General features: G+C 54.6%; 2 protein-coding genes across 16 annotated transcripts in view; both read left to right on the top strand.

Moving 5' to 3' along the window:
* LOC118884683 (dynein regulatory complex subunit 7) overlaps positions 1 to 6,043 on the top strand; it is a 50,277-nt gene extending 44,234 nt beyond the window's left edge. For 8 of the 11 annotated variants that reach the window (XM_036832438.1, XM_036832439.1, XM_036832440.1 and 5 more), the window contains 9 exons: positions 158 to 286; positions 475 to 603; positions 1,571 to 1,791; positions 2,579 to 2,794; positions 3,517 to 3,627; positions 3,715 to 3,825; positions 4,717 to 4,911; positions 5,502 to 5,641; positions 5,735 to 6,043. In XM_036832438.1, coding sequence (XP_036688333.1) covers positions 158 to 286; positions 475 to 603; positions 1,571 to 1,791; positions 2,579 to 2,794; positions 3,517 to 3,627; positions 3,715 to 3,825; positions 4,717 to 4,911; positions 5,502 to 5,641; positions 5,735 to 5,828 — 1,346 coding nt within the window. In that variant the 3' untranslated portion in view covers positions 5,829 to 6,043. Of the gene's footprint in view, positions 1 to 157; positions 287 to 474; positions 604 to 1,570; positions 1,792 to 2,578; positions 2,795 to 3,011; positions 3,065 to 3,516; positions 3,628 to 3,714; positions 3,826 to 4,716; positions 4,912 to 5,501; positions 5,642 to 5,734 lie in introns of those variants that run through there. The other 3 variants (XM_036832443.1, XR_005017345.1, XM_036832444.1) reach the window with 3 other exon arrangements.
* Positions 6,044 to 7,301: 1,258 nt separating this feature from the next.
* Positions 7,302 to 22,797, top strand: part of KATNB1 (katanin regulatory subunit B1) — a 48,064-nt gene continuing 32,568 nt past the window's right edge. Inside the window, exons 1-5 of one of the 5 annotated variants that reach the window (XM_036835122.1) lie at positions 7,302 to 7,408; positions 8,545 to 8,839; positions 13,156 to 13,286; positions 17,469 to 17,586; positions 18,058 to 18,192. In XM_036835122.1, coding sequence (XP_036691017.1) covers positions 8,800 to 8,839; positions 13,156 to 13,286; positions 17,469 to 17,586; positions 18,058 to 18,192 — 424 coding nt within the window. In that variant the 5' untranslated portion in view covers positions 7,302 to 7,408; positions 8,545 to 8,799. Of the gene's footprint in view, positions 7,409 to 7,439; positions 7,543 to 8,544; positions 8,840 to 13,155; positions 13,287 to 17,468; positions 17,587 to 18,057; positions 18,193 to 22,797 lie in introns of those variants that run through there. The other 4 variants (XM_036835123.1, XM_036835124.1, XM_036835125.1 and 1 more) reach the window with 4 other exon arrangements.

Consider the following 22,797-nt stretch of genomic DNA (forward strand, 5'->3'; position numbering starts at 1 on the left):
CTTTTCCTCTGCCTCCACGGAGCAGGTGTGGGGGCTGGAGGAGCCTAGCAGACAGCACAGTGCACAGAGGCTGATGAGCGGCTGGTGGGCTGGTGGGGCTGGCCCTCCCTTCCCCCGATCTGGGGAGGAAGGACCCCAGCCCACTCTGTGTCTGCAGCGTTCGAGACCCGCTGTCCAAACGGGAAGAAGGTGATACAGTACAAGAGGGCAAAGCTGGAGAAGTGGGCCCCGTACCTCAACAACAACGGCCTGGTGTGCCGCCTCACCACCTACGAGGACTTGGAGTGTAAGGGGGCAGCCCTGGCTGCGGGGAGCAGGAGAGCTGGGTCCCCCAACATGCCACCTGACCTCGGTCATGTCACTGCCCCTCTCTTGGTGTGAGTGTGGGCCCTGCTGGCCTCCGTGTGCTGGGGCGGTGGGATGGAGGCTGAGGGAGCTGGCCTGGCTGCTTCAAGCACGCATCGGGCCCTACAGGCACCAAGACTTTGGAGGTAAAGGAGTGGTTCCAGAACCGGGAGGATATGCTGGAGCTGAAGCACATCAACAAGGTCACGGGCCTGAATATCGACTACTTCAAGCCGGGCCACCCCCAGGCTCTGCGTGGTACGTAGGCCCCATTGCTAGGCCAGCTGGGTGCCCAGGTTGGGGGCCTCACGTGCTCCTTAGAGCAGCCTCCATGCAGCTGGCATGTAGTGGGAGGAACCAGTATCCACGTATTGACAGGGTTCCTGGGCGGCAAGCAACAGAAAGGGCCCCTGCCTCCCTAAGCAAAGCAGACATGCGGGAGGTAAGGGGAAACACAGAAAATCCAAGGAAACGTTGACAGTGTTCTTCCAGGAAAGGCAAAGCAGGGCCGCAGCCTATGCTGTGGCTGGGATCGGGCACCCAGCGGGGGCCACATTTACAGGGGTTAGGATGCTGAGCAAGAAAACCAACAAGTGTCCCCACAAGACTGATGCAGAGGGCAGAAGTATGGAGGTGCAGACACGGTCATGAGCCCAGGAGGCTGGGAAGGGAGGGAAGAACATATCCTGGGAATTAACAACCTGATCCAAGAATTCACAAAAGAAAAACCTAGGGTCAGTATATGTCTAAAAACATGACCAACCTTGCTTGGTGGTTGAAATTTAAAAAAAAGAAAGAAAGAAAGAAACTAAATCAATAAGGGACCATCTTACAACCCTTATGTTGGCAAAGATGAAAAAAAATGGTCCTACCAGGTGTGAGCAAGTGAGTCCCTGTCACTGCTGGTATGACAGCAAACTGGCGCAGCTTTTCTGGAGAGCAGTTGGGCAAAACAATCAATAATAGCTTTAAAATATGTAGGCTTTTTGACCAGCAGTTCTACTGCTCAGCAAATAGCAGGCAAGGACAAAAAATGCAAACTGCAGACGTTCATCATGGTGTTGATCATAGCAAAAAAGTTGGAAGCAGCCTAAATACCCAGCACTAGGGCACTGGTTACATACTAACGCTTCTCCCTGGGCCCTGGGGTTGGGTTATCAAGCCAGGGTCCAGAGCTCCCAGTGCTCACCTAGCCCTGTCCCCGGACCCCCCCCCCCCTTGGCAGTGCACTCATACACGTCCATGCAACCCGAGATGGACCGCATCATGGAGTTTTATGAAACGGCCCGCGTGGACGGCCTGATCAAACGGGAGGAGACGCCCAGGACAATGACGGAGTACTACCAAGGGCGGCCTGACCTCCTCTCCTACCGCCATGTCAATTTCGGGCCCCGGATCAAGAAGTTGGCTCTGAACAGTGCAGAGTCAAACCCCCGGCCCGTGGTGGTGAGCACTCGCTGGGCCTGGGGACAGGGTGCCTGCCCCCTCTGGTGGGCCAAGGTTACCCCTGGAGGGGAACAGCCCTGACTCCCTCCGGGGAAACTTCTTTACTGAGCGACCTTTCCAGTTTTACCAAACACACAGTCTCAGGTCTGTCTGATGCCAGACGGTGCCCTCAGACGCTGGGCCAGGGAGGTATTATTTCCTTACTGTTACAAAAAATACACACTCGTGACTAAACATTAAGAAAACATGTAAAAATGTAAAAAGTAAAAATATCTCAGAATGCCAACTCTCAGATATTACCACATATTAATAGGTTTGGTTTTGAGAATCCTTTCTAACTTAAGATTTGTGTGTGTGTGTGTGTGTGTGTGTGTGTGTGTGTGTAAGTAGAATTCCCGTATCACCCTCTTAACATTAAAATGTGAGATTTTTTTCTCCATATCATTACAAATCATTTGCAACCTATGTTTAATGTCTGAATAGCAAAGAAGCTCTTTCTAGCAGTAAGGGATGTCTAGCTATAGAACAGGCTGCCTGGAGAGGTGGTGAGCTCCCCATCTTGTGGAGGGAGCTAGAGAAGAAATCCAGCACCACCAGGGCTGCAGTGGCCAGACACCGAGAACCCCTGGGGCCTTGAGAGCCATTGTTTAGCTGGGAGGGGCTATTCCACATGACCCCCCAAACGACCCCAGACCCCAGCATCCCCGAGTGTCCTTTGCTCCTGTCGTCGGGTCAGGCACAGAAATCCCTTCCCACCTCCCATCCTACGCATGTTCTGGCCTGCCAGAAAATCACAGAGCGATTCTTCCGCAACCCTGCGAAGCCTGCGGATGAAGACGTGGCAGAGCGCGTGTTTCTGATCCTGGATGAGCGCATCCAGCTGCGCTACCACTGCCGCGAGGACCGCATCACGGCCTCCAAGCGTGAGTTCCTGTGGCGCACGGAGGGGGACAGCAAGGGCAACAAGATCATCATGACGCCTGACATGTGTCTCAGCTTTGAGGTGCGCCTGGGGGCCATGGCGGGCAGGGGCAGGTGGGGGTGGGGAGAGGAGAGAGCCCTGGGGCCCTCTGTCCTGTCCCAGCAACTTGGGAGAACTGGGATAGAACGTCCTGGTTCCCAGCCTGGAAATTCATCTCTGCCCCTTGGGAAAATCAAGAGCTCCCATCTGGGATACTTCTCTTTGAGCGCCTCTGAAAATCTTCCTCTTTTCCACCAAGAAAGACAACCCAGCTGGCCTCGACTACTCATCATCCCTACCCCCCAGTCCTGGGTGAGAGCAGATCCTGGGACCAAGGCTGAGTAGATCTCACCACCTCCAAGGGGCTGGTTTTCCTGGTTCAAATTCTCACTCTCCTGGCACATTCCTTAGCCCCTCTGAGTCTCCAGTTCCTCTTTTATTATTAGCTGTGCTTTTATAGATGAAGAAACAGGCCCAGAGAGGGGAATTCCCTGGCAGTCCCAGTGGTTAGGATGCTGCGCTTCCACTGCTGGGGGTACAGATTTGATCCCTGGTCGGGGAACTAAGATCCCTCATGCCACGGCACAGAAAAAAAAAAAAGAAAAGAAAGAAAGAAACAGGCCCAGAGAGGTTAAGCAACTTCCTTGAGGTTGCACAGCTAAAAAATGGCAGGGGAAGATTTGAACCCAGGAGGTCTGGCTCCAGAATCTGCCTACAACCCCAGCCATTGCTGCTTCTCCATGTCACTGTGGTGGTTGTTCCAGGTGGAGCCCATGGAGCACACCAAGAAGCTTCTCTACCAGCCCGAGGCCATGATGAAGCTGAAGAACGAGGAGAAGTTGTCCAGGCATCAGGCCTGGGAGTCAGAGCTGGAGGTCGGGTCCCAAGGGAGAGTGGGCAGATGGGAGGTGGCAGGGGTGGGGGTGTGTCTTCACCACGTCCGCCCCCACTTCCCAATTCAGGTGCTGGAGATCCTGAAGCTTCGGGAGGAAGAGGAGGCGGCGCATGCACTGACCATCTCCATCTATGACACCAAGCGCAACGAGAAGAGCAAGGAGTATCGGGAGGCCATGGTGAGCCTTGCTCCCTGGCCCAGGCCCTAGCTTTCCCTGGACCCCTCCCCCAGCCACACCCCCTCACCTCCAGGGTGCTGAGGATGATCAGGGATTCTTCCGGAAAGCCCTGTATAGGAGATGAAGTTGTCGACACCATGGTGGTCGTTCTTGCTGCTGAGCTGACCATTTCCATGGGTCACCTCAAAGAGCACTCAGGATGCAAGCCAGGTCTCCCCCACTTCCAGGGGCTGTGGCCAAGCCAAGACCTCTACTGCACGAGGAAAGAATGAAATTTGTGTGCCCACCTCCACTTGGGGCTCCCCTGGAGGTCGCGACCTGGGCCAGTAGCCCTCGCGAGCTGACTCTGGCCACAGGCCTGAGTTATCCGACCCCTGCGCATAGGGCGTTCACATTACCGCCTCAGGTTGCAAGACCCAGCTTGGTTTTCAAGGCCAGCTTCTAAATCCCCTTCACTAACCAATTGGTTGAGGTTGGTGAGACAGGACAGGGCATCAGATGTCTGGTTCTCAGACTCCCAGGTCTGGGCATCGGGCTCCCACATCTCCAACTTCACTGGCCCCTGGCTGCCGACACAGGACATAGATAAGGCCCCAGGGTGGAAGAGAAAAAGGGACTCACCAGCAGTTTTTGATTTAACATCATTAACAACCACTCTTTATTACCATTTACTGAGCAAGCATCTGCTGAGTGTTGGGTATGTTCTGGGGCCCAAGTAGAGACACGTGAATTCACATAAGACACGAGAGTTGGCTGTTACCAATAATCGCGGCTACAAGAGACAGCACAGGCCCCTCTGAGGCCTCAAGCACTTCTGGGTTTGAGGCCTGGTTTTGTGCGGTCACATGTTAATGATGAGGAACCCCCCCCCACCCCGGCCCCTCTCCACAGGAGCGCGTGATGCACGAGGAGCACCTGTGGCAGGTGGAGGCCCAGCTGGACTACCTGGCCCCGTTTCTGGCACAGCTCCCACCGGGAGAGAAGCTGACACGCTGGCAGGCCATGCGCCTCAAGGATGAGTGCCTCAGTGACTTCAAGCAGCGGCTCATCGACAAGGCCAACCTCATCCAGGCCCGGTTTGAAAAGGTGCAGCCAGGGCCCTGGCAGGGGAGGGGACCTCAGCATCCTCAACCAGAAAATGGGCCCAGGGCTGTTTGCTCACCATCTCACAGACTTGTGAGGGACTAATCGGGGGAGGGGGAGGATGTCAGTGCTTGGGGTGTCCCAATGACCGAGTTGTCCTTCCTCACACTTGTTCATTGGGTGGAAGGGTGGACGGAGAGAGGGAGCGGTGGGTGGATGGATGGAGCCTTATAACAGCTCCTAGTCCTTGACCCATTTCTGTTTGTCAGGTACACACCACGTAGTTCCCATGCATTGTCTAACTTAATCTTCACAAAGAGCTCTGTGGTGGTGGGGTGGGTTTTGCAGACAGCAAATTGGAAGCTCTGAAAACGTACCTTGACCAGAGTCACATGACTCTCAGTCTTGACCCCTGCTCTAACCTCGTGGACATGATATCCCTCTAAACAAGACCCCAGTGGCTCCAGGCCTGTGCTCCTCTGGCTCCTGTCAGTAGGGGTAGCGGGGCCGACCCTTGTAGGGATTTCAGCCTGCAGCCTGGCTAAGAGTCAGTCGTCATCAGCCCTCCTGCTCTCTCTTCCCTGTGCCCACAGGAGACCCAGGAGCTGCAGAAGCAGCAGCAGTGGTATCAGGAGAACCAGGTGACCTTGACGCCCGAGGATGAAGACTTGTACCTGAGTTACTGCTCTCAGGCCATGTTCCGCATCCGCATCCTGGAGCAGCGGCTCAATCGGTGAGGAGACGGAGGAGCTGAGAGGACCCACTAGGAGCCTGGAGCACTGGCTTTGTAACCCCTCACCACCTCTCGTTCCTCCCCTGATTTCAGACACAAGGAGCTGGCCCCACTGAAGTACCTGGCTATGGAGGAAAAGCTCTACAAGGACCCACGCCTGGTGGAGTTACTGAAAGTCTTCGTTTGATGCCTCTCAGTCCCCACACCTGTGGTCCTTTGCCCCTCCTGAGGCCTCAGTGAAGCTGCCAGAGAAAGAAACCTCCCCCAAAGCCTGGCCTACGTGCTCCCTATGCCCAGCTAATGACCATCCATCTGGGCACCTGGCCTCGCTGCCACACCACCTCCCTGCAGCCATCTGTTCCTGCTTCTCCTGATTTTCCTGTAAATAAACACTTGTAATTTGCCATTTGTACCTCATGGTTCACAGGCCCCAGCACCAGCCTTTTTCTCCTTCCCTTCTTTATCTATGGCCTGGGACCACCTTTACAAGTCTTATTTAATACAGCAATGCCATCCCCATTTCACAGATGGCTAATTAGTGGCTGATAAGAAGAGGCGCTGGGATCCAGTCCCTTGCAGTCTAGCGTCAAGACCCCAAGTTCTGGGGCACACACCTTGGGCTTGCCATTCCCACTCTGTGAGCTGGGCCACTCTAGTGGTGGTGGGGTGGTGGGTATGCGATGACCCTCATTTTGCAGACAAGAAACTGGAAGCTCTGAAAATACACCTTGTCCAGAGTACGTGGCTGTCTAAGTCTTAACCCCAGCTCTGACCTCATGGGCATGATATCCCTCTAAACATGGTTCCAGTGGCTCCCTCCCAAGACATTTTTGTGACCCCTGCCTCTGTTCCTCTGACTTCCGTGGGTAGCGGCCCCAGTTCACGGCGGATCACGACCCAACCCTCAGCCCACTCCACCCACGAGTCCCAAACGAAGTCGGCCTTTCTCGGGTTCCAGGTTGGTGGTCCGCCTAAGGGTTCAGCCGACTCATCCATTCATTGAGGCCGAGGCCGTAGGGGCTTCCCTCCAAGGCTCCACGACTGACTCGGACCCGGAGTCAGACTCCGTTTCCCTCTACGCCTCCTGTGGGGGACTCAAGCCGGCGTCCGAGCCAGGGAGTCTTCAGAGCACGGAAACACCGCCCCTGAGCAAAGGTAAGAAATAGGAATTACCGCAAAGTGCTGACTAAGGCCTCGTCCCCCCTTCGCTCCAATCCAAGATGGAAGGTCCGAGGCGTCACGCTGCTCCCGACGTCCCCTTCCCATTGGCTATCCTGGAATTGGTTTTCCAATAATGCGGACGCTGATTGGTCAACCCGGGACGGTTGCTAAAGGGATTGGCGCAGCAGCCCTTGGAGGGCGTCTCAAATTTTGAAAATGCAAACTAGGTTCGTGGAAGAGATGGAAAGGGGAGGACGGGAAACCTCGAGGCGGAGGCGGGATCAAGGACACGGCAGCTCGCATTGGTTCGTTAGAGGCCGAGGGGAGGCTCTTGAACGCTCCTTCCTCGTGATTAGTCCAATTCAGGAAAAGGGGGCGGGTACTTAGGGAAAGCGGCAGAAGCGCCTGCTTCTATTGGTCAAACCCGGAGGCGGGTGGGGCGCTCGCGGCGGCTGATTGGTGCGGGAGGTGAGGAAGGCGAGGCTCTGAGCCGGAGGTTTTGTTGTGAGGGTCGGTTGTCAAGCAGCGGCCAATCAGGCCAGGGGATGGAGGCAAGTGGGGGTCGCGCCTGGAGCGGAGCCTCGGCCTCCCGAGCCGCAGCTGCAGGTGGGGTGGACGCGGGGCCGAGGGGGCGAGGAGGCGAGGGGAGAATGAGCCCCGGGCTGGGCCGAGCCAGGCGGGGCCAGGACAGGCTGCGGCGGAGAGGGCTCTGGGCGGAGGGAGGCTGCAGCCTGTGCCCCGTAAGTTGAGAGGAATGGGAGGATTAGGCGAGGCCGAGGGACCAGCCCTAGCTTCGGGAGGGGTGGGACCGGCGCGGAGGCCGGAGGGGAAAAACCAGGGAGGCCGGAAGCAGAGCCGGGGGTCTAGCAGGAGGAGGGGTGATGAATAGGGACACAAGAATCACGAGAGTGAATGAATGGGGATACTGTTAGCGCAGGGGAAGGGGAGAAAAGAGGGTCTGGCGAGGCAGGGGCCAAGTTAGGGAGCCCAGGAGACAGGATGTGCACGCATGGGGGACACAGGCGGCAGGGAGAAGGAGGAGTGAATGGAGGACTAGAGGCAGAACTGGGGAACCCAGGAGAAAGGGGAGGGCGAGGATAGGGTTCGTGGGAGGGAGGCTTGGAGGAAGGGGATAGGAAGCTCCATGAGGTCGCCTTTTAGAGTTGAAGAGTCATACCGACACACGACCAGACTGGAGGCCTAGTTTCCAGCACTGTCCTTGGGAATTGCAGGGACCCGGTGTAGTTCCCTTGATACGAACTGGACCCCTAGGGCCCTCTTTGAGACTGTCCCCAGAGAAGACTTCAATGCCTATCTCTAGGGTGCTTCTGATGGGCCCCTAAACTTAGCCTCTGACTCCGCCCCCTTCCCATACGTCAGAGAAACAGTAACTCCCAGCAATCTATCCGAACTGCAGACATGTGGTCTTCCCCGCCCCACCGCAGCTGCTGCATTTCAGGCAGCCAGCTTCCTGGAACAGAGCCTTCTCCCATCATCCTGGCCTCTGGGAGGACCTTCTTTTTCCCTGTGTTCCAAGTCACCCTGCCTGAGGTACCCCCTCTCCAGATTCTCAAACCCAGTTTGCAGTGCATCTCTTGGCTCTGGTGCTTTTGGTGGGTGTTTGTCTTTATCAAGTGGCCTTGGTCATCCAGGGAGCTGCATCTGCAGGTCTGCAAACCCAGGGACCCCTGAGCTCCCCCTGGGTATTTGCTAACAAGCCATCACCTCTGTTTGTGTTCCAGCCCAGTGTTGAGCTGGGATGGCTCAAGCCTGACATTCCATGACCCAGGATCCCAACAGTCACGCACGGGCTGCTGCTGTGGATGATTTAAAACCACGAGGTGGTCCGGGGCTGGGAGACGAAGCATTCCCTCTGCCTGGATGTGTGGAAACTCCCTGCCAACTTGATTGGCGGATCTGGGGGGGGATCCACCCCCACCCCACAAGGAAAGCACAGTCTATTGTGGGTGGAACTTCAGGTGCCAGCCAGCTGAAGGATGGCCACCCCTGTGGTCACCAAGACGGCCTGGAAGCTACGTAAGTGGTTTTCTTTCTCACCCCGTTTACCCTGATAGCTGTTTGTTGCTGGGTGGCCTGAACCCCCAACTGTGTCTCCAGTTCTTGGCACAGGGGGAGACTCCAGGCTTTGGAGTAAAGTAGACCAAGATGCAAATCATGCCTTTGGCATTTTGTAGCTGGATGACATTGGCCGGGTGACTTAACCTGTCTGAGGCTTAGTTTCCTGTCTGTGCAAGGAGATAATCACGCCTCCATTCTAGAGTTGCTGTGAGATTCAAGTGAGAAAATGAACATAATGAAGCACTTAGCAGGATTTCCAGTTAGGCTGGCAGGCGGAATGGGGCAAGAAATCCTGAAAGATGTTCTTGGCGTTTTCAGACGTCTCACAAGTCAAGCTCCCCCGTCAGATGAGGGCATCTTGGGCTGGGGGCTGGGGTGAGAGGATAGGCAGAGGGATGCTGATAGCCTCTGGAATGTACCTGAGCCCGGGCACCACCCACCCCCACCGTTACTCTATACTGACAGCTCTAAACTCTTTGGTCTTAGGACACCTTTATACTCTTAAAAATTATTGAGGACCCCAAAGAGTTTTTGTTTATGGGAGTCACATCTATCAATATTTACCGTGTTAGAAATTAATACTGAGACATTTTAAAACACAAGAACGCAGAAACACGCCGTTAGTGATGATGTCCTCACATGTCATATATCTCCTGGAAAACTCCACCATATTCTTGTGAGCAAATGAGAGTATAGAAGTCAAATTCCATCTTAGTGTTATGATAAAAGTAGTTTTGTTCTCTTGGATCCCCAAAAGGATCGTGAGGATCCCAGTGTTCTCCAGATCATATTTTGAGACCTGTTGCTCTACACGTTGGCGCTTCTGTGGGCTGTACCCCGCCTGTAATAACTGGGTGGCATAGATCTGGTGTGTCCGAACTGGCCACCTTCTGCTATGCACTGTCCCTGGGCTGTTTTCAGAAGCTGGGGCAAGGCTCCTTCACTTTTTTAACTGTGAGAATCTGGGCAAAACTCTTTGCTGGGCCTCAGCATCCTCATTTGTAAATGAGAGGTTTGGGCCATTTTCAAATTGTTCCTCAGCCCTAGGGTTCTGGGAGAATCCTGTTATGGGCTCCCAAGAAGGGTATACTTTGGACAGAGTGGCTTTGTATTTATTGGGGTTATGAATGTATACCTTCAACAGCTGTTTTTCCTGAGAAACCAGGAAAGAACCAGGCACTGGGGAGACAGTGGGGGACAGAATAGACAACGTCCCTATGCAGCGGGGCTCAGAGCCTGGGGAGGGCAACAGGCAGGAATCAGATAATCACACTGACCCATCTCTCCTTGGAACCCAATTCCAAGCTGGAACAGTTAACAGTTGTGCTTTGAATCAGTTAACTAGGTGATGAGGGGTGGGGGTAGGGGAGTGCTGTAGGCTGCCTAAACAGCATGTGCAAAGGCCCTGAGGCAGGAAGCTTGGTGCATTGGAAGGCCTCAGAAGAGGCCATGGGCTGCAGCACAGCAGTGGGGAGAATGTGGTGTCACATAGGCTGGTGAGGACATATGTCTACAGGACCCCAGCCCTTCTGAGGTTTTGGCTTTATCTGAAGGGCAAGGCCAAGCCCTCAAAGCATTCAAGTGGGAGGTGATGTGATCAGGCATATTGGGCATCTGCTGACAATTTCATGTGCACAGCAGTTTCCATGGGTATAAACTGTCTGAGAGCCCAAGCCCAAATGACCTCCGGCTCCTTGTGGCTCTAGAGTCTGGGGAGGATCAGAACGTGCTTGGCCAGCGTGAGGTCGTTGAAACCTAGTTCTTTGCATCTTCTGTTTGGGGTGCAGGTGCGCAGTGCCTCTGGCCAGAATGCAGTGTTCCCCCAGCTCTGGCTGGGATGTGGGGTCCAGGTTGTGCCACCTGAGCTTGGGAAACTAGCACGGGCCTGTGCCACAGGGTAGAGCAGCAACCATCAACCTGGCCTGCTGTGAGGATTTTTGTTTGTTTTTATTTGTTTGTACATTTAAGTTCAGTACCCAGGCCTGGGCCATTGCTGGATGCTGTCCTTCAGGCCAGAGTGGGAGCTCTTGGGCCAGTGCCCTATGCCGAGGCCTCTGCCTGGTGCCTGAGGTGTGCCCCCCTTTCCCCACCCCACCTCCTGGTCCCTCCAGGGGCTCCAATCAGTCCCCTGCTCAGGCTGCTTGCAGGCGGGTGGTCTGAGCCCTTCTAGAAGGGCCCAACCTTCAAATTCTTCTCACCCTAAAGTCTGTGGTTCTGCAGGCTGGATGCCCTGTATCAGGGACCATGTGATCAGGCTGGAGTGTGAAGACAAGACACTTATCACTATCCCTCCCCACTGTCTCTTAGCGCCCGGCCTAGAGCAGGTACCCAGGAAACATTTATATCATGCATTAATGGCTGTCTCTGGGGGCAGTAGTCCTGAGGTGCAGAGAGGGGTGGCAGTGCATCCAGGAGGCCCAGTGCAGTGGGGGCCAGCCAGGACTTTCTCTGGGAAGGGTGAGAGCCGGGGTGGGCAATCAGGCCTCTAGGTGGGTCACACACAGAGGGCAGCGCATGCGGGGAGTGTCTTCAGGGAAGGGGAGAGGACCCCAGGCTGGGGATCAGAGTGCTCAGGGGGAGGGTGGTTTGCCCTCTAGCTGGGTTGGGCCGTCAGTTTGGCCCAGCAGAAGCTCTTGAACATGTAAGTGTCCGTGACCAGAGCCCCAGAGCATCCAGGCATCTGTCCCTACAGTGTGCAGAGGACAGAAGGCTCCTTGGCTGAGGTGCGGACCAGAGAGAGGCCCAGCTTCCTCGAATCCAGTGGTGGGGTCCCCAGGGCCCTGGCTCAGGTTTGGGCCTGCTGGGAGCTCTCGCCCTGCTGGGAGCTCTCGCCCTGCTGGGGCTGGCCTAGCCGGGCCTTGAGATGGGGTGTTGTCTGTGAGGTCGAGCCTGGAGCCTGGCCCCCTGGGCAGCTCTGACAGCCCCTGAGAGCCACGCCACCTGGCAAACATCCCTCCTGGGCCCAGCTTCCCAGCCTTCCTGCCGTCTGAAGCGGGCACCACAGAGACCCCCAGGCAGGATGGAGGCCAGAGCAGGTGCCCAGGAGGGGCCTCTGCAGGGCAGCCGCAGCGGCCTCTCCCTCAGAGGCACCCACGCCGGCCTCGCAGCTGCCTCAGGGCGTCAGCGTGTTGGGGTTTTTCCTCCTCTGTGTGGGGAGACCTGTTTCTTCCCTCTGCGTTCTCAGGAGGAGCTACTCAGGCCCTGGCTCGGAGGCCTGGGCTGCCTCTTGGTTCCTTGCCCATGTTTTGTTCCCTGGGGGCCCTGGCAATGTCCCCTGAGACATGCGTCCACTGCCCTCCCCCACCCCAGTCCAAGCCAGGAGCCCTCGTGGCCGCCCACAGTGACCTTGCCTCATGCTCTGTCCGGTTGGCCCTCATACCTAGACCCCTCAGGCGGCTGCGTCCTGCTCCCTCCTCACCCAGCCCACCCTCCTGTGCCCTCCTGGGCCCCAGTGCCCGCTCTCCATGGCGTCTGGTCCTCGGCCTGCCGAGCAGCCGCGAGCACCCAGCCCCTCGCAGCAGCCCACAGGCATGTCCTCACTGAACCCTCAGTAGCCCAGTGAGCCAAGCACTGTTATTATCCCCATTTACCCGACGAGGAACCCAGCACTCAGAGAGGGTGAGCGACTTGTCTAAGGCCACACAGCCTGCAATAGCAGAGCCCAGACCAGAGCCCAGCCCGTGATTCTGAAGCTGCGGGCTGAAGCCCTGGCTGAGCTCACCTGGGGACGGCTCGTCTGCGTTTGACAGGCACGGTTCTGAAAGTGTGTTCCCCAAAGCAGGAACACCACGCGGTGGCTGAGAGGCGCTTAGGTGGTACATGGGTCAATATTTTTTATTTTAATAATTGTTTTCATTTTTCTTTTTGTATCATAGAAAAAATAGAATGAACATACCAAGCTTATAATTTCATGCATATTATTACTTAAACGACACAGCTAAATAAAAATAGCAAGTCAGTTTTAAAAATTGAGCATAGTAAGTCAATAGCCGTACCCGTGGGTATACAGAAGAAGGAAAAAAATCATGAGGCCTAAGGGAAGGATGGGAATGACTGAAGTTGAGAAATAGTCATTTCTGTCTCAGGCCCAAACTCTGCCTCGTCCCACGGCTCATGGCGGGTGTCTGGGCACCAAAGGGGAGCCGCAGGGGGCAGAGCCCTCCCGCTGGGCTTCGGGTGCCAGGGCTGGTGGCCGAGCAGGGCAAGGCCTAGCCCTCCTCCATGTGGCCTGTCAGGCCCCTGACTGCCTTGTCCCTCTGCTCTTTCCTGTATAGAGGAGATCGTGGCCCATGCCAGCAACGTGTCCTCGCTGGTGCTGGGCAAAGCCTCGGGCCGGCTGCTGGCCACAGGTGGGGATGACTGCCGTGTCAACCTGTGGTCCATCAACAAGCCCAACTGCATCATGGTGAGGCTCGGCCGGCAGGCGGGGCTGGGGAAGGGTGGGTGGGCAGGCCAGGGTTGGGGGCTGGGAGCGGGCAGCTTTGCAGGAACCCAGCACATCAGTGCCTTCCCCAGCCGTCCGCTCAGGAAGGCCCAGGATAACCCTGATGGCTGGGACAGTGACCCGTCCTCAGGAATGCGGGGAGGGGGGGTCACCTGGCCATGGGACAGAACTCTGGGGAGCCTGTGTGAGAATGCTAAAATAATCCCACAGACCCGAATTTGAGCCTCGCCTGCCCACTGGCCTATCCGCTTGCCTGTCAGTTACACGTGCGGCTGTTTTGATTCATTCCCCACCTCATTCCACAAAAAGGATCTGAGCGCCCCTGGTTGGAGCTGATTAGAGGACTGGTTCTTTAACAGTGTTACCGAACTTAGGTCTGGCTGCTTGCAGCTTGGAAGCCAATACTCGAGAGGCAAGTGTTGGTTGAAAGGTAAGGTTGCTTTGTTCAGGAGGCCGGCAACTGGGGGGAAGGCAGACACGTATCCAATGGCCAACTCCCCCCCGTTGATCAGAGGGCAAGAACTTTTAAAGGAGAGTTTCAGGGGTATGTAGGTGCTGGGAGGGTGCCATTGCAGAGCAGCACAGCCAGCTCTGACAGTCATCTTGAAATTGGTCATGCAGTGGTCTGATGAGCATCTTTAGTACCGGGGTCTGTTTGTCCCCATTTCTTTGAGGCCAGTTCTTGGAAGCAGCAGTTCTTGGTCATGGCTATAATCTGGTCGTCATGTAGTCAACTTCTTCCACCTGGTGGGAATTTCAGTATCACAGCTCAAAAGATATGGTTCAGATTATTATCCATAGCCCTTGAAGAGGAACTGAAGGTCCTTGACTTTGTTTAATGACTAAGCTATAATTATTTGGTCTCGTTTGACTGCTTTCCTTTGATGCTTCTGCATTTTCCTCACTTCTCTGATTAAATTTATTCTTTGACGGAAGTTTCTCTACAGACAAAAGGCAGACAGAGGACATGCGGGGAGGTGTGTCTGTCCTAGGAAGGCCCCATAGGGTCCTTCTCCATTTCAGTGGCACTCTCTCCCTGTACACAACTATATTCAATGCCAAAAACTGTTTTCCAAAACAGGAAGGTGTAAAGGAGGGAAAAAAATAACGAAAATGAATCACATATAGTTTGATTATCCAAAGACCATTACATTTGGTATTTTGGTCTGTGCCCTTCTAGGTACGCATGCATGTGTGTGCAGACTTGTGCCTGTATGTACACACGCACACATGCAAACATGCCTACGTGTACACACACAGAAACGTATAACAGTATGTTTCCAGAACACTATCTTACTCTTCTGTAGCCTGGTTTTTTTTAAAAATAACAACATCGTCAGCATTTTCCCGTGTCCACCAATATCCTTTTACGACATGATTTCTAAAAGCCTCGCAGTATTTCATCGCAGGGATGAGCTTGGCCACGCCTGGTTCGCAGCGTGGAAGTCATTGCCGGGTTTTTGGCTCTGCTCAGCCGCAGCGGGGAGCATCTTCCTCTCCCTAAATCTTTGAGCAGATCTGCGACCTTCACATTGAATCTGTGGGTGTGGCATGTTTTTTTTAATAAATTTATTTTATTTATTTATTTTTGGCTGTGTTGGGTCTTCATGGCTGCTCGCGGGCTTTCTCTAGTTGCATCGAGCGGGGGCTACTCCTCGCTGCGGTGCACAAGCCTCTCACCGCGGTGACCTCTCTTGCTGTGGAGCACGGGCTCTAGACACACGGGCTCAGTAGTTGTGGCACGTGGGCCCCAGAGCGCAGGCTCAGCAGTCGTGGCACACGGGCTTAGTTGCTCCGCGGCATGTGGGATCTTCCTGGACCAGGGCTCGAACCCCTGTCCCCTGCACTGGCAGGCGGACTCTCAACCACTGCACCACCAGGGAAGCCCCCTGTGGCATGTTTTAAAAAGCTTTCAAAACATATTGCCAAACTGTCCTCTGGAAATCAATTTACATTCTCACCGGCAGCACAGAAGCCTGCCCTCTCCCGCCACAATGTTGCAGCACAGGGCAGTATCAGTCTTTTGACTCTTTGCCAAGTAAAGATAAAGATAAAAAGCGGCGGGAGGTGATATTTATTTATTTATTTATTTATTTATTTGGTTGCACGGGGTCTTAGCTGCAGCATTCGGGCTTCGTAGTTGCGGCTTGTCGGCTCCTTCGTTGCGGCACGCAGGCTCCTTAGTTGCAGCTCCTTAGTGGTGGCACGCAGGCTCCTTAGTTGCAGCTCCTTAGTGGTGGCACGCAGGCTCCTTAGTTGCAGCTCCTTAGTGGTGGCACGCAGGCTCCTTAGTTGCGGCATGCATGTGGGATCTAGTTCCCCGACCAGGGATCGAACCCCGGCCCCCTGCATTGGGAGTGCAGGAGTGCAGAGTCTTATCCACTGCGCAACCAGGGAAATCCCGGGCGGTGATGTTTATTGGTAGAAACTTAATCAGCTTAGTGTTCTTGTGAGGTCCAGCGGACAGCTGAGATCTGACCCGAACCACGGCCAAGGTTAAGGACAGAACTGAAAGTGTTTTGCTTCACTTTGCTTTGGGGGTTCAAATGTGTTTCCCCTCTCTGAAATGCCAAAGTAACATACACCAATTGAAAAAGAATCAACAGAGGCTGACAAAAAATGGACATGAAGTGACCTCCATGCTCTCGCCCTCAGAACAGCACAGTGGACAGCGTGGGGTCTGTCCTCTAGACTAAGCCGCTTACACCAGGTGTAGCTCGCAGGCCACCAGCAGGCCTCATCCCCTCGCTCGCCACAGAGCAGGCCTCTCAGTGCCTCAGACTGACCAGGTTCTTTCTCACCTCAGGTGTATACACACGCTACCACCTCTGCAGGCAGTCTTTGCATTTCTGTGTGTTTTTGACTATGAGTGAACTTGTATAGCTCCCTGACCCACACATCCCTCCCTGGAGACAACCGCGGCTCCCAATGCCTCTGTGTCCTTCCAGGATTGTTTTATACATTTGCAAGCAAATGTGTATGCCTGGTCCCCTTCCCCTTCTTAGTTTGCACAAATGCTATCAAGCGACATATACTGTCCTCCACCTTTTCTCACCTGAGAGCATCATGGAGATTAGTCTTTCTCATATTCAGAGGGTGCCTCGTTCATCCTTGTAGCTGAATGCTATTCCATTGCGTGGGTGGCCTCAGCTTATCTAATCAGTTTCCTGTGATGGGCATATATATTGTTTCCAGTCTCTTGTCAGATTCACGGCAAAGAATGACCTTGGGTCTGTGTTGTTTCACGTGTGTTGAGTGTGTGTGGGGTAAGCCCCAAGGTGGAGTGCCTGGTGTGCAGGGAATGTGCATTTCTAATTGTGGATAGATTTTTGCCTAATTGCCCTCCATGGAGTTTCTACCCATTTATACTCCTGCTGGTGATACTGGGGAGTCGGGCAAGCTGCTTGTAACTGTCTGGCCTTTGGGTAGTTCTGCTGAGGAGCAGTTTTCCCCTACTGTCCCCAGTTCCCATGGGAACATGGTCTTAGCAAACGCTGATGGCATCACCACTGGGCATTCGGTGGCCGGTGCTGTACGGGGAGTGACAGACACCACGAATTTCAGATTCCAGCCTCCTCTCCAGAAAGCTGGAAGTGCCAGCACCTCCCACCCCCATCCCTGGGCTCAGCCCTGCCCAGCTCTGGCCTGGTCTGAATTGGGGGGAGCCTCTGTGTCTCCCAGCAGAGTCACTCCCAGGTCCCCTGGGTTCCAGAGCCCCTGCCTGAGAACGTGGCTGGGTCCTCCAGAGGGGGCCGCCTCTGGGGATCCGCGCGTTCCAGAGGGGCGAGGTGTGTGCCGCTGACGAGCCAGGCCTCAGTTCTGCCGTGGTTTCCCCTCCTGAGGGCTGGGCCGGGCGGAGAGTGGAGATGGGAGCACAGCCCAGGTGGGCGATGCTTTGGACTTGGGACTAAAAGGTCAGCTGCCCCCCTCCGAGGGGCCCAGGGCCACTTCTGCAGGTGATGTTCATGTCAAGAGCACGACTGGGGTCTGGCCCACTTTTAGCCCTGGGAGCCGAGAGGCCTGGGGGTGGCTCGGTCTAGCACAGCATCCCTGCTTGACGTGCCTCCCAGGGATCCAGATTTTAGGGCCGTAGCTGGGGGTCTGTTCGCGCAGAGTGCTGAAGCTGCCACCCTCTCTTCACAGAGCCTGACGGGTCACACGTCCCCAGTGGAGAGCGTACGTCTCAACACCCCTGAGGAGCTCATCGTGGCCGGTTCCCAGTCGGGCTCCATCCGCGTCTGGGACCTGGAAGCTGCCAAAAGTAGGTGTCCGCACTTGCCTTCCCCACACACACACCTGCAGTCGTGCTTGTCTTCGGCTTTGCTGTCCAGCTGCTTCCTCCAGGAAGCCTGTCCTGACTAGGTTTGGTGCTTTTCTCCTGGGGCACTGACCGGACAGTGTGGCGACCCCCCACCCCTGTTGACCTGGCAGCAGTGACGTGCATTGCTGTCTGAGTGCTGCCACTAAGGGGGCATTCTGTAAATGTCTGAATGATGGACAAATGTGTGCATGAGTGGGTGGGTGTCTGTGGATTCAGAACCTGGACTGACATCAAGTGCCACCAGGGACCACGCAGGACTCGTAAATGAGTGAGGGGGCTGTGTGCGGAGAACTGGGGTGTGTACCCCGCTCCCGAGGGTCCCCACTCAGCTCCAGCTAACTGTTGCCTGCAGGAATGGGGCCTGGGCGGCCAGACTTTCTGTTTCGTTGTGCTTTGTTTGTTTTAATTTAGTTTTCATCTTTATAGAAGTTATGCATAGTCTAAAAAGTCAAATGCTGGTAGTTCACAAATGGTCACAATGGAAAGAGGAAGCCTTGCCCCACTCCGGCCCACTCCAGGGGCCTCAGCCTTCTGTCCTTTCACCTGGTGAGTGCTAATCGCCTCCACTTTTCCAAACAATGTGGATATACCGCAGTTTCTTTCCTTTTTAAAAACACTTCATACATTAGCTGTGCCTTCCTCCTACAGAAAAGGAGAATTGAGCTCTCTCGTTGCTACCCCGGCTCTGTCACTCACAACACTTCCCCCCATCCTCCCTGAATCACCTTTTAAATACTCAGTGTTTATATTATCAGGACCTATAGATATTATTCAGAGCTGATTGTATGTATTTCTTTTCTTCTGATAACTTTATTTCCTTGGAATTAATAGTTGTTCTTTTTTTCATCTGCATGTTTTCTGTATCTTTGTTACTAATCCAGCCCCAACTTCTCTGCCAGAAGAGGAAGGCTTCTCCTTGAGTTTACCCCCAAACACATCCCATCATTGAAGTATCTCTTCCCAGAGCCTCTGTCCCCAAGTCCTAGTGGCCTGGGAGCTCCCAGGCCTGCAGCCCAGCTGCCATCCTGGGGCCCTTGTCTCCTCCCCTGGGAACGCTCTCTGACTCTGCCACACCGGATCCCACGTTGTCACTTTTCTTGTTTCCCCCCCTCTTTTAGATGTGGCACACTCTTTCATAGCTTACTGTGAAAGGGTACGCGGCAAGCACAGTTTTAGAGGCTGAAAATGACTTTATTCTTTTTTTTTAATAAATTTATTTATTTATTTTATTTTTGGCTGCGTTGGGTCTTCGTTGTGGTGTGTGGGCTTTCTCTAGTTGCAGCGAGTGAGGGCTACTCTTCGTTGCGGTGCACGGGCTTCTCTTTGCAGTGGCTTCTCTTGTTGCAGAGCGTAGGCTCTAGGCACGTGGACTTCAGTGGCTGTAGCGCGTGGGCTTTAGTAGTTGTGGCATGTGGGCTCAGTAGTTGTGGCTCGCGGGCTCTAGAGCGCAGGCTCAGTAGTTGTGACGCACGGGCTTAGTTGCTCCGTGGCATGTGGGATCTTCCCGGACCAGGGCTCAAACCCATGTCCCCTGCATTGGCAGGCGGATTCTTAACCACTGCGCTACCAGGAAAGTCCCTGAAAATTACTTTATTCTAAAACCACCCCCCTTTTATTTTTAAGAGTTTGAGTATAGAATTCTAGATTGGGAATACTTTTCCCTCCGAATTGTGAAGGTGCAGCTCCGTTGCCTTTTAGGTTCCAGGGTTGCTGTGGGGAAGTCAGTGCTGTCTCATTCCAGATCCCTCTCATGGGACCTGCGTCTTTCCTCCTTCTGCCTCTCTCTCTTTACAGGTTTGTAGGATCTTCGTCCCAGTGTCCTCAGTTTCACAGAATAGGCCTTGGTGAGCCTATTCTCATCCCTATGCTGGATCCTCACTGGGGTCTTTTGGTCTATAAACTTGTGCCCTCAGTTCTGGGCCAAGTGGGGAGTCCCGCCTTCCCCGGAAAGGGGGCTGCCTCTCAGCCTTGGTGGCTGTTGCCACACGGCAGTGTGGGCGCAGTGCTGCCAGCTGTACAGATTTTTCAAGTGAAGCTGGGAATCTGGACATTTATGTGGAATCCACCCATTTCTGAAGGTTGACAGCTAATTCAACATATTTTTCAAGGGCTTCCCTGGTGGCGCAGTGGTTAAGAATCCGCCTGCCAGTGCAGGGGACACAAGTTTGAGCCCTGGTCCAGGAAGATCCCACATGCCGCAGAGCAACTAAGCCTGTGTGCCACAACTACTGAGCCTGTGCTCTAGAGCCTGTGCTCCGCAACAAGAGAAGCCACTGCAATGAGAAGCCCGTGCACCGCAACAGAGCAGCCCCCGCTTGCCGCAACTAGAGAAAGCCCGCATGCAGCAGCGAAGACCCAACGCAGCCAAAAATTAATTAATTACTTAATTAATTAATTTAAAATAAAACCAAAAACATATTTTTCAGAACACTCTGCAGGCTGACACTCAAAGGTCCAAGTAAAACCTGTTTGCTCCCTGCTTTTTGCCAACCTCTAGTCTGGACCTTCCAGCATGCCAGGTGGGAGGCCATCCCCTACCTGAAGGACAGGAGAGGAAAGGATGACATGGATTTTGCCGAGTCTGCCTCTTCCAGAAGAGATGTCCCCCTTGCCTGGCTGAGACTTGAAGGTCGTTCCAGGCCTCTACTCTGGTGCTTGCTCTACCTCTGCTGCAGGATGGTGGCCATTGGCCACGCATGCCTGGTGGCTGGGTTCATTCTGCTCTTGTATAGGTGATCCTCAAGAAATGACCTCAACCCGAGCCTCTTGGGTGATGCCTGCCCACGCAGTGACAGGCTGTTTAAGAAAGACAGAACCCCAGGACTTCCCTGGTGGTCCAGTGGTTAAGAATCCGCCTTCCAGGGCTTCCCTGGTGGCGCAGTGGTTGAGAATCTGTCTGCCAATGCAGGGGACACGGGTTTGAGCCCTGGTCTGGGAAGATCCCACATGCCGCGGAGCAACTAGGCCCGTGGGCCACAACTACTGAGCCTGTGCGTCTGGAGCCTGTGCTCCACAACAAGAGAGGCCGCGATAGTGAGAGGCCCGCGCACCGCGATGAAGAGTGGCCCCCACTTGCCACAACTAGAGAAAGCCCTCGCACAGAAACGAAGACCCAATACAGCCAAAAATAAATAAATAAATAAATAAAAAATAAAAATAAAGGAATCCCTTTAAAAAAAAAAAAAAAAGAATCCGCCTTCCAATGCAGGGGACATGGGATCAGTCTCTGGTCGGGGAACTAAGATCCCACATGCCGCGGGACAACTAAGCCTGTGCACGCAACTTCTGAGCCCACACACTCTGGAGCCCACGTGCCACAGCTAGAGAGCCTGCGTGCTGTGACTAAGACCTGTCGCAGCCATAAATAAATAAACAAACAAACAGACAGAGCCCCAGGCCCTCTTAGATAATGAAGAGGGGCTGCATGCTTCGTATCTCAGCACACGGTCCCACTGCCTGGCCACACACAGGACCCACAGTGCGGGGGCATCGCTGGACAAGGGGCCAGGGAGGAGCAAGCCTGAGCTGGCTGGGCTCCAGCTGAGAAAGCAGAAAGGCTCGGGCAGAAGGCGGTTCATTTCCTGGGAAGCCTCTGCCTGGACCCAGATCCCAGTGGAGGGCACCAGCCATTCACCGTTCACTGAGGAGCAAGGGAAAAAGAGAAGCCAAGGGCCGTGATTTCTCAGCCATGACTTTCATGCATAAGGGAATGTGAGGAATTTCTTGAGGTGGGCAAAGAATGGAAACTGAAGACCTCTGGAATTCCTGAGCCTTGGACTCCCAGAGCTGGCTGCTCTACAAGGAGCCTGTTACGCAGCCCAGACCCCACTCCCGGAGAGCCTGACTCAGTGGTGGGATGGGCCCAGACTCTGGCTTTCATAAGCTTCTAGGTGGTTCTGATGCAAAGCCAGGTTGGCACTGTCTCCTTATTTGACAGATGGACAAACTGAGGCTCAGGGAGGGCCCTGAACTTGATAAAGACTCTGTGGCTGGGGGTGGCGGAACCTGGGACTTCAATCCTGGTGTCAAGACTCCCATCCCAGTGTTGTCCGCCCTGCCATTTGCGGGGGGTTCAGCGATGGAAGAGAAACTTGCCCTTAGCATCCTCGGCAGGAAGAGCTAAGACCTCAGGCCCACCTCCACGCCCAACCCGCCACAGTGTGAATGGAAATGATACAGAGGCAAACTGGCACCCCACATGCAGGAAGGGGTTCTTAAAGGGCTGCCTTACTGTCACATCAGTTGCCCATCACTGGAGGGTTCAGCTACTCGGCTGGAAGGGCTTAGAGATTCCCATGTGAGGCAGACAGACCCCGGAGACCCCTCCACTCTGCAGCTCCTGGATCCTGCGACCAAGTCCAGCCTCAGGAGGCCTGCCGAGAGCCCTCCTGGGACAGAAGACCAAGGGCAGAAATCACGCCAGAAGAGTGTGTTCCTGCCTGCTTTCCACAGAGCAGCCAGAGGGCGAGGGTGGGTCAGCCCAGGATCCCACAGGAAGGCATGCTTCACGAATGTGAACCTGCCACATCCTCTCAGGGCGGGCCAGGATTTTGGAAGCCTGGCTTGTGGGATGCAAAGCAGGTGGGCTGGCGGTGGTGGTGTGGACTGGGGCAGGAGCCAGACGAGTCTCCTCCCTCCAGGGCCTGGACTGGGCAGCATGTGCCCGAAGCCCCCTTGGCCAGCAAGGCAATGCTGAGCCCCCGAGACAACTACAGAGAGTGAGGAGGGCAGCTGCTCAGGTTTTGGTGTGGTTGAATCTTGTCCTTAAAGCATTACATCTGGGGTCTGCTTGAACACCTCCTCCAACAGAGAGCTCACCACCTCACAAGGCAGCCTGTTTCACCTTGGCGCAAACCTAAGGACGGCTGGACTGCCACACCCCTTGGCACCAGCACTCCTGGGGTGATCAGTTTCATTCAAACAGCGGAATTATAAATCTTATAAAAAGCAAGACACATGAGGCCAGAGAGAAGAGGCAAACTTGAGTGGTACCAGAGAACACTCTGAGACAGAAACACAAGGTTTGCCTGCAGCCTCCCTCATCTGCCACCCACTAACATCCTGCTCGACGACCACCTCCTCCAAAAAGCCCCCCTGGATTTCTCTTTTCAACCTAGCAGCTTCTCCCCCAGCTTGGACCTCTCCTGCATC

The sequence above is a fragment of the Balaenoptera musculus genome, chromosome 19 (genome assembly GCF_009873245.2).
Source record: "Balaenoptera musculus isolate JJ_BM4_2016_0621 chromosome 19, mBalMus1.pri.v3, whole genome shotgun sequence".
NCBI classification, from domain to species: Eukaryota; Metazoa; Chordata; class Mammalia; order Artiodactyla; family Balaenopteridae; genus Balaenoptera; species Balaenoptera musculus.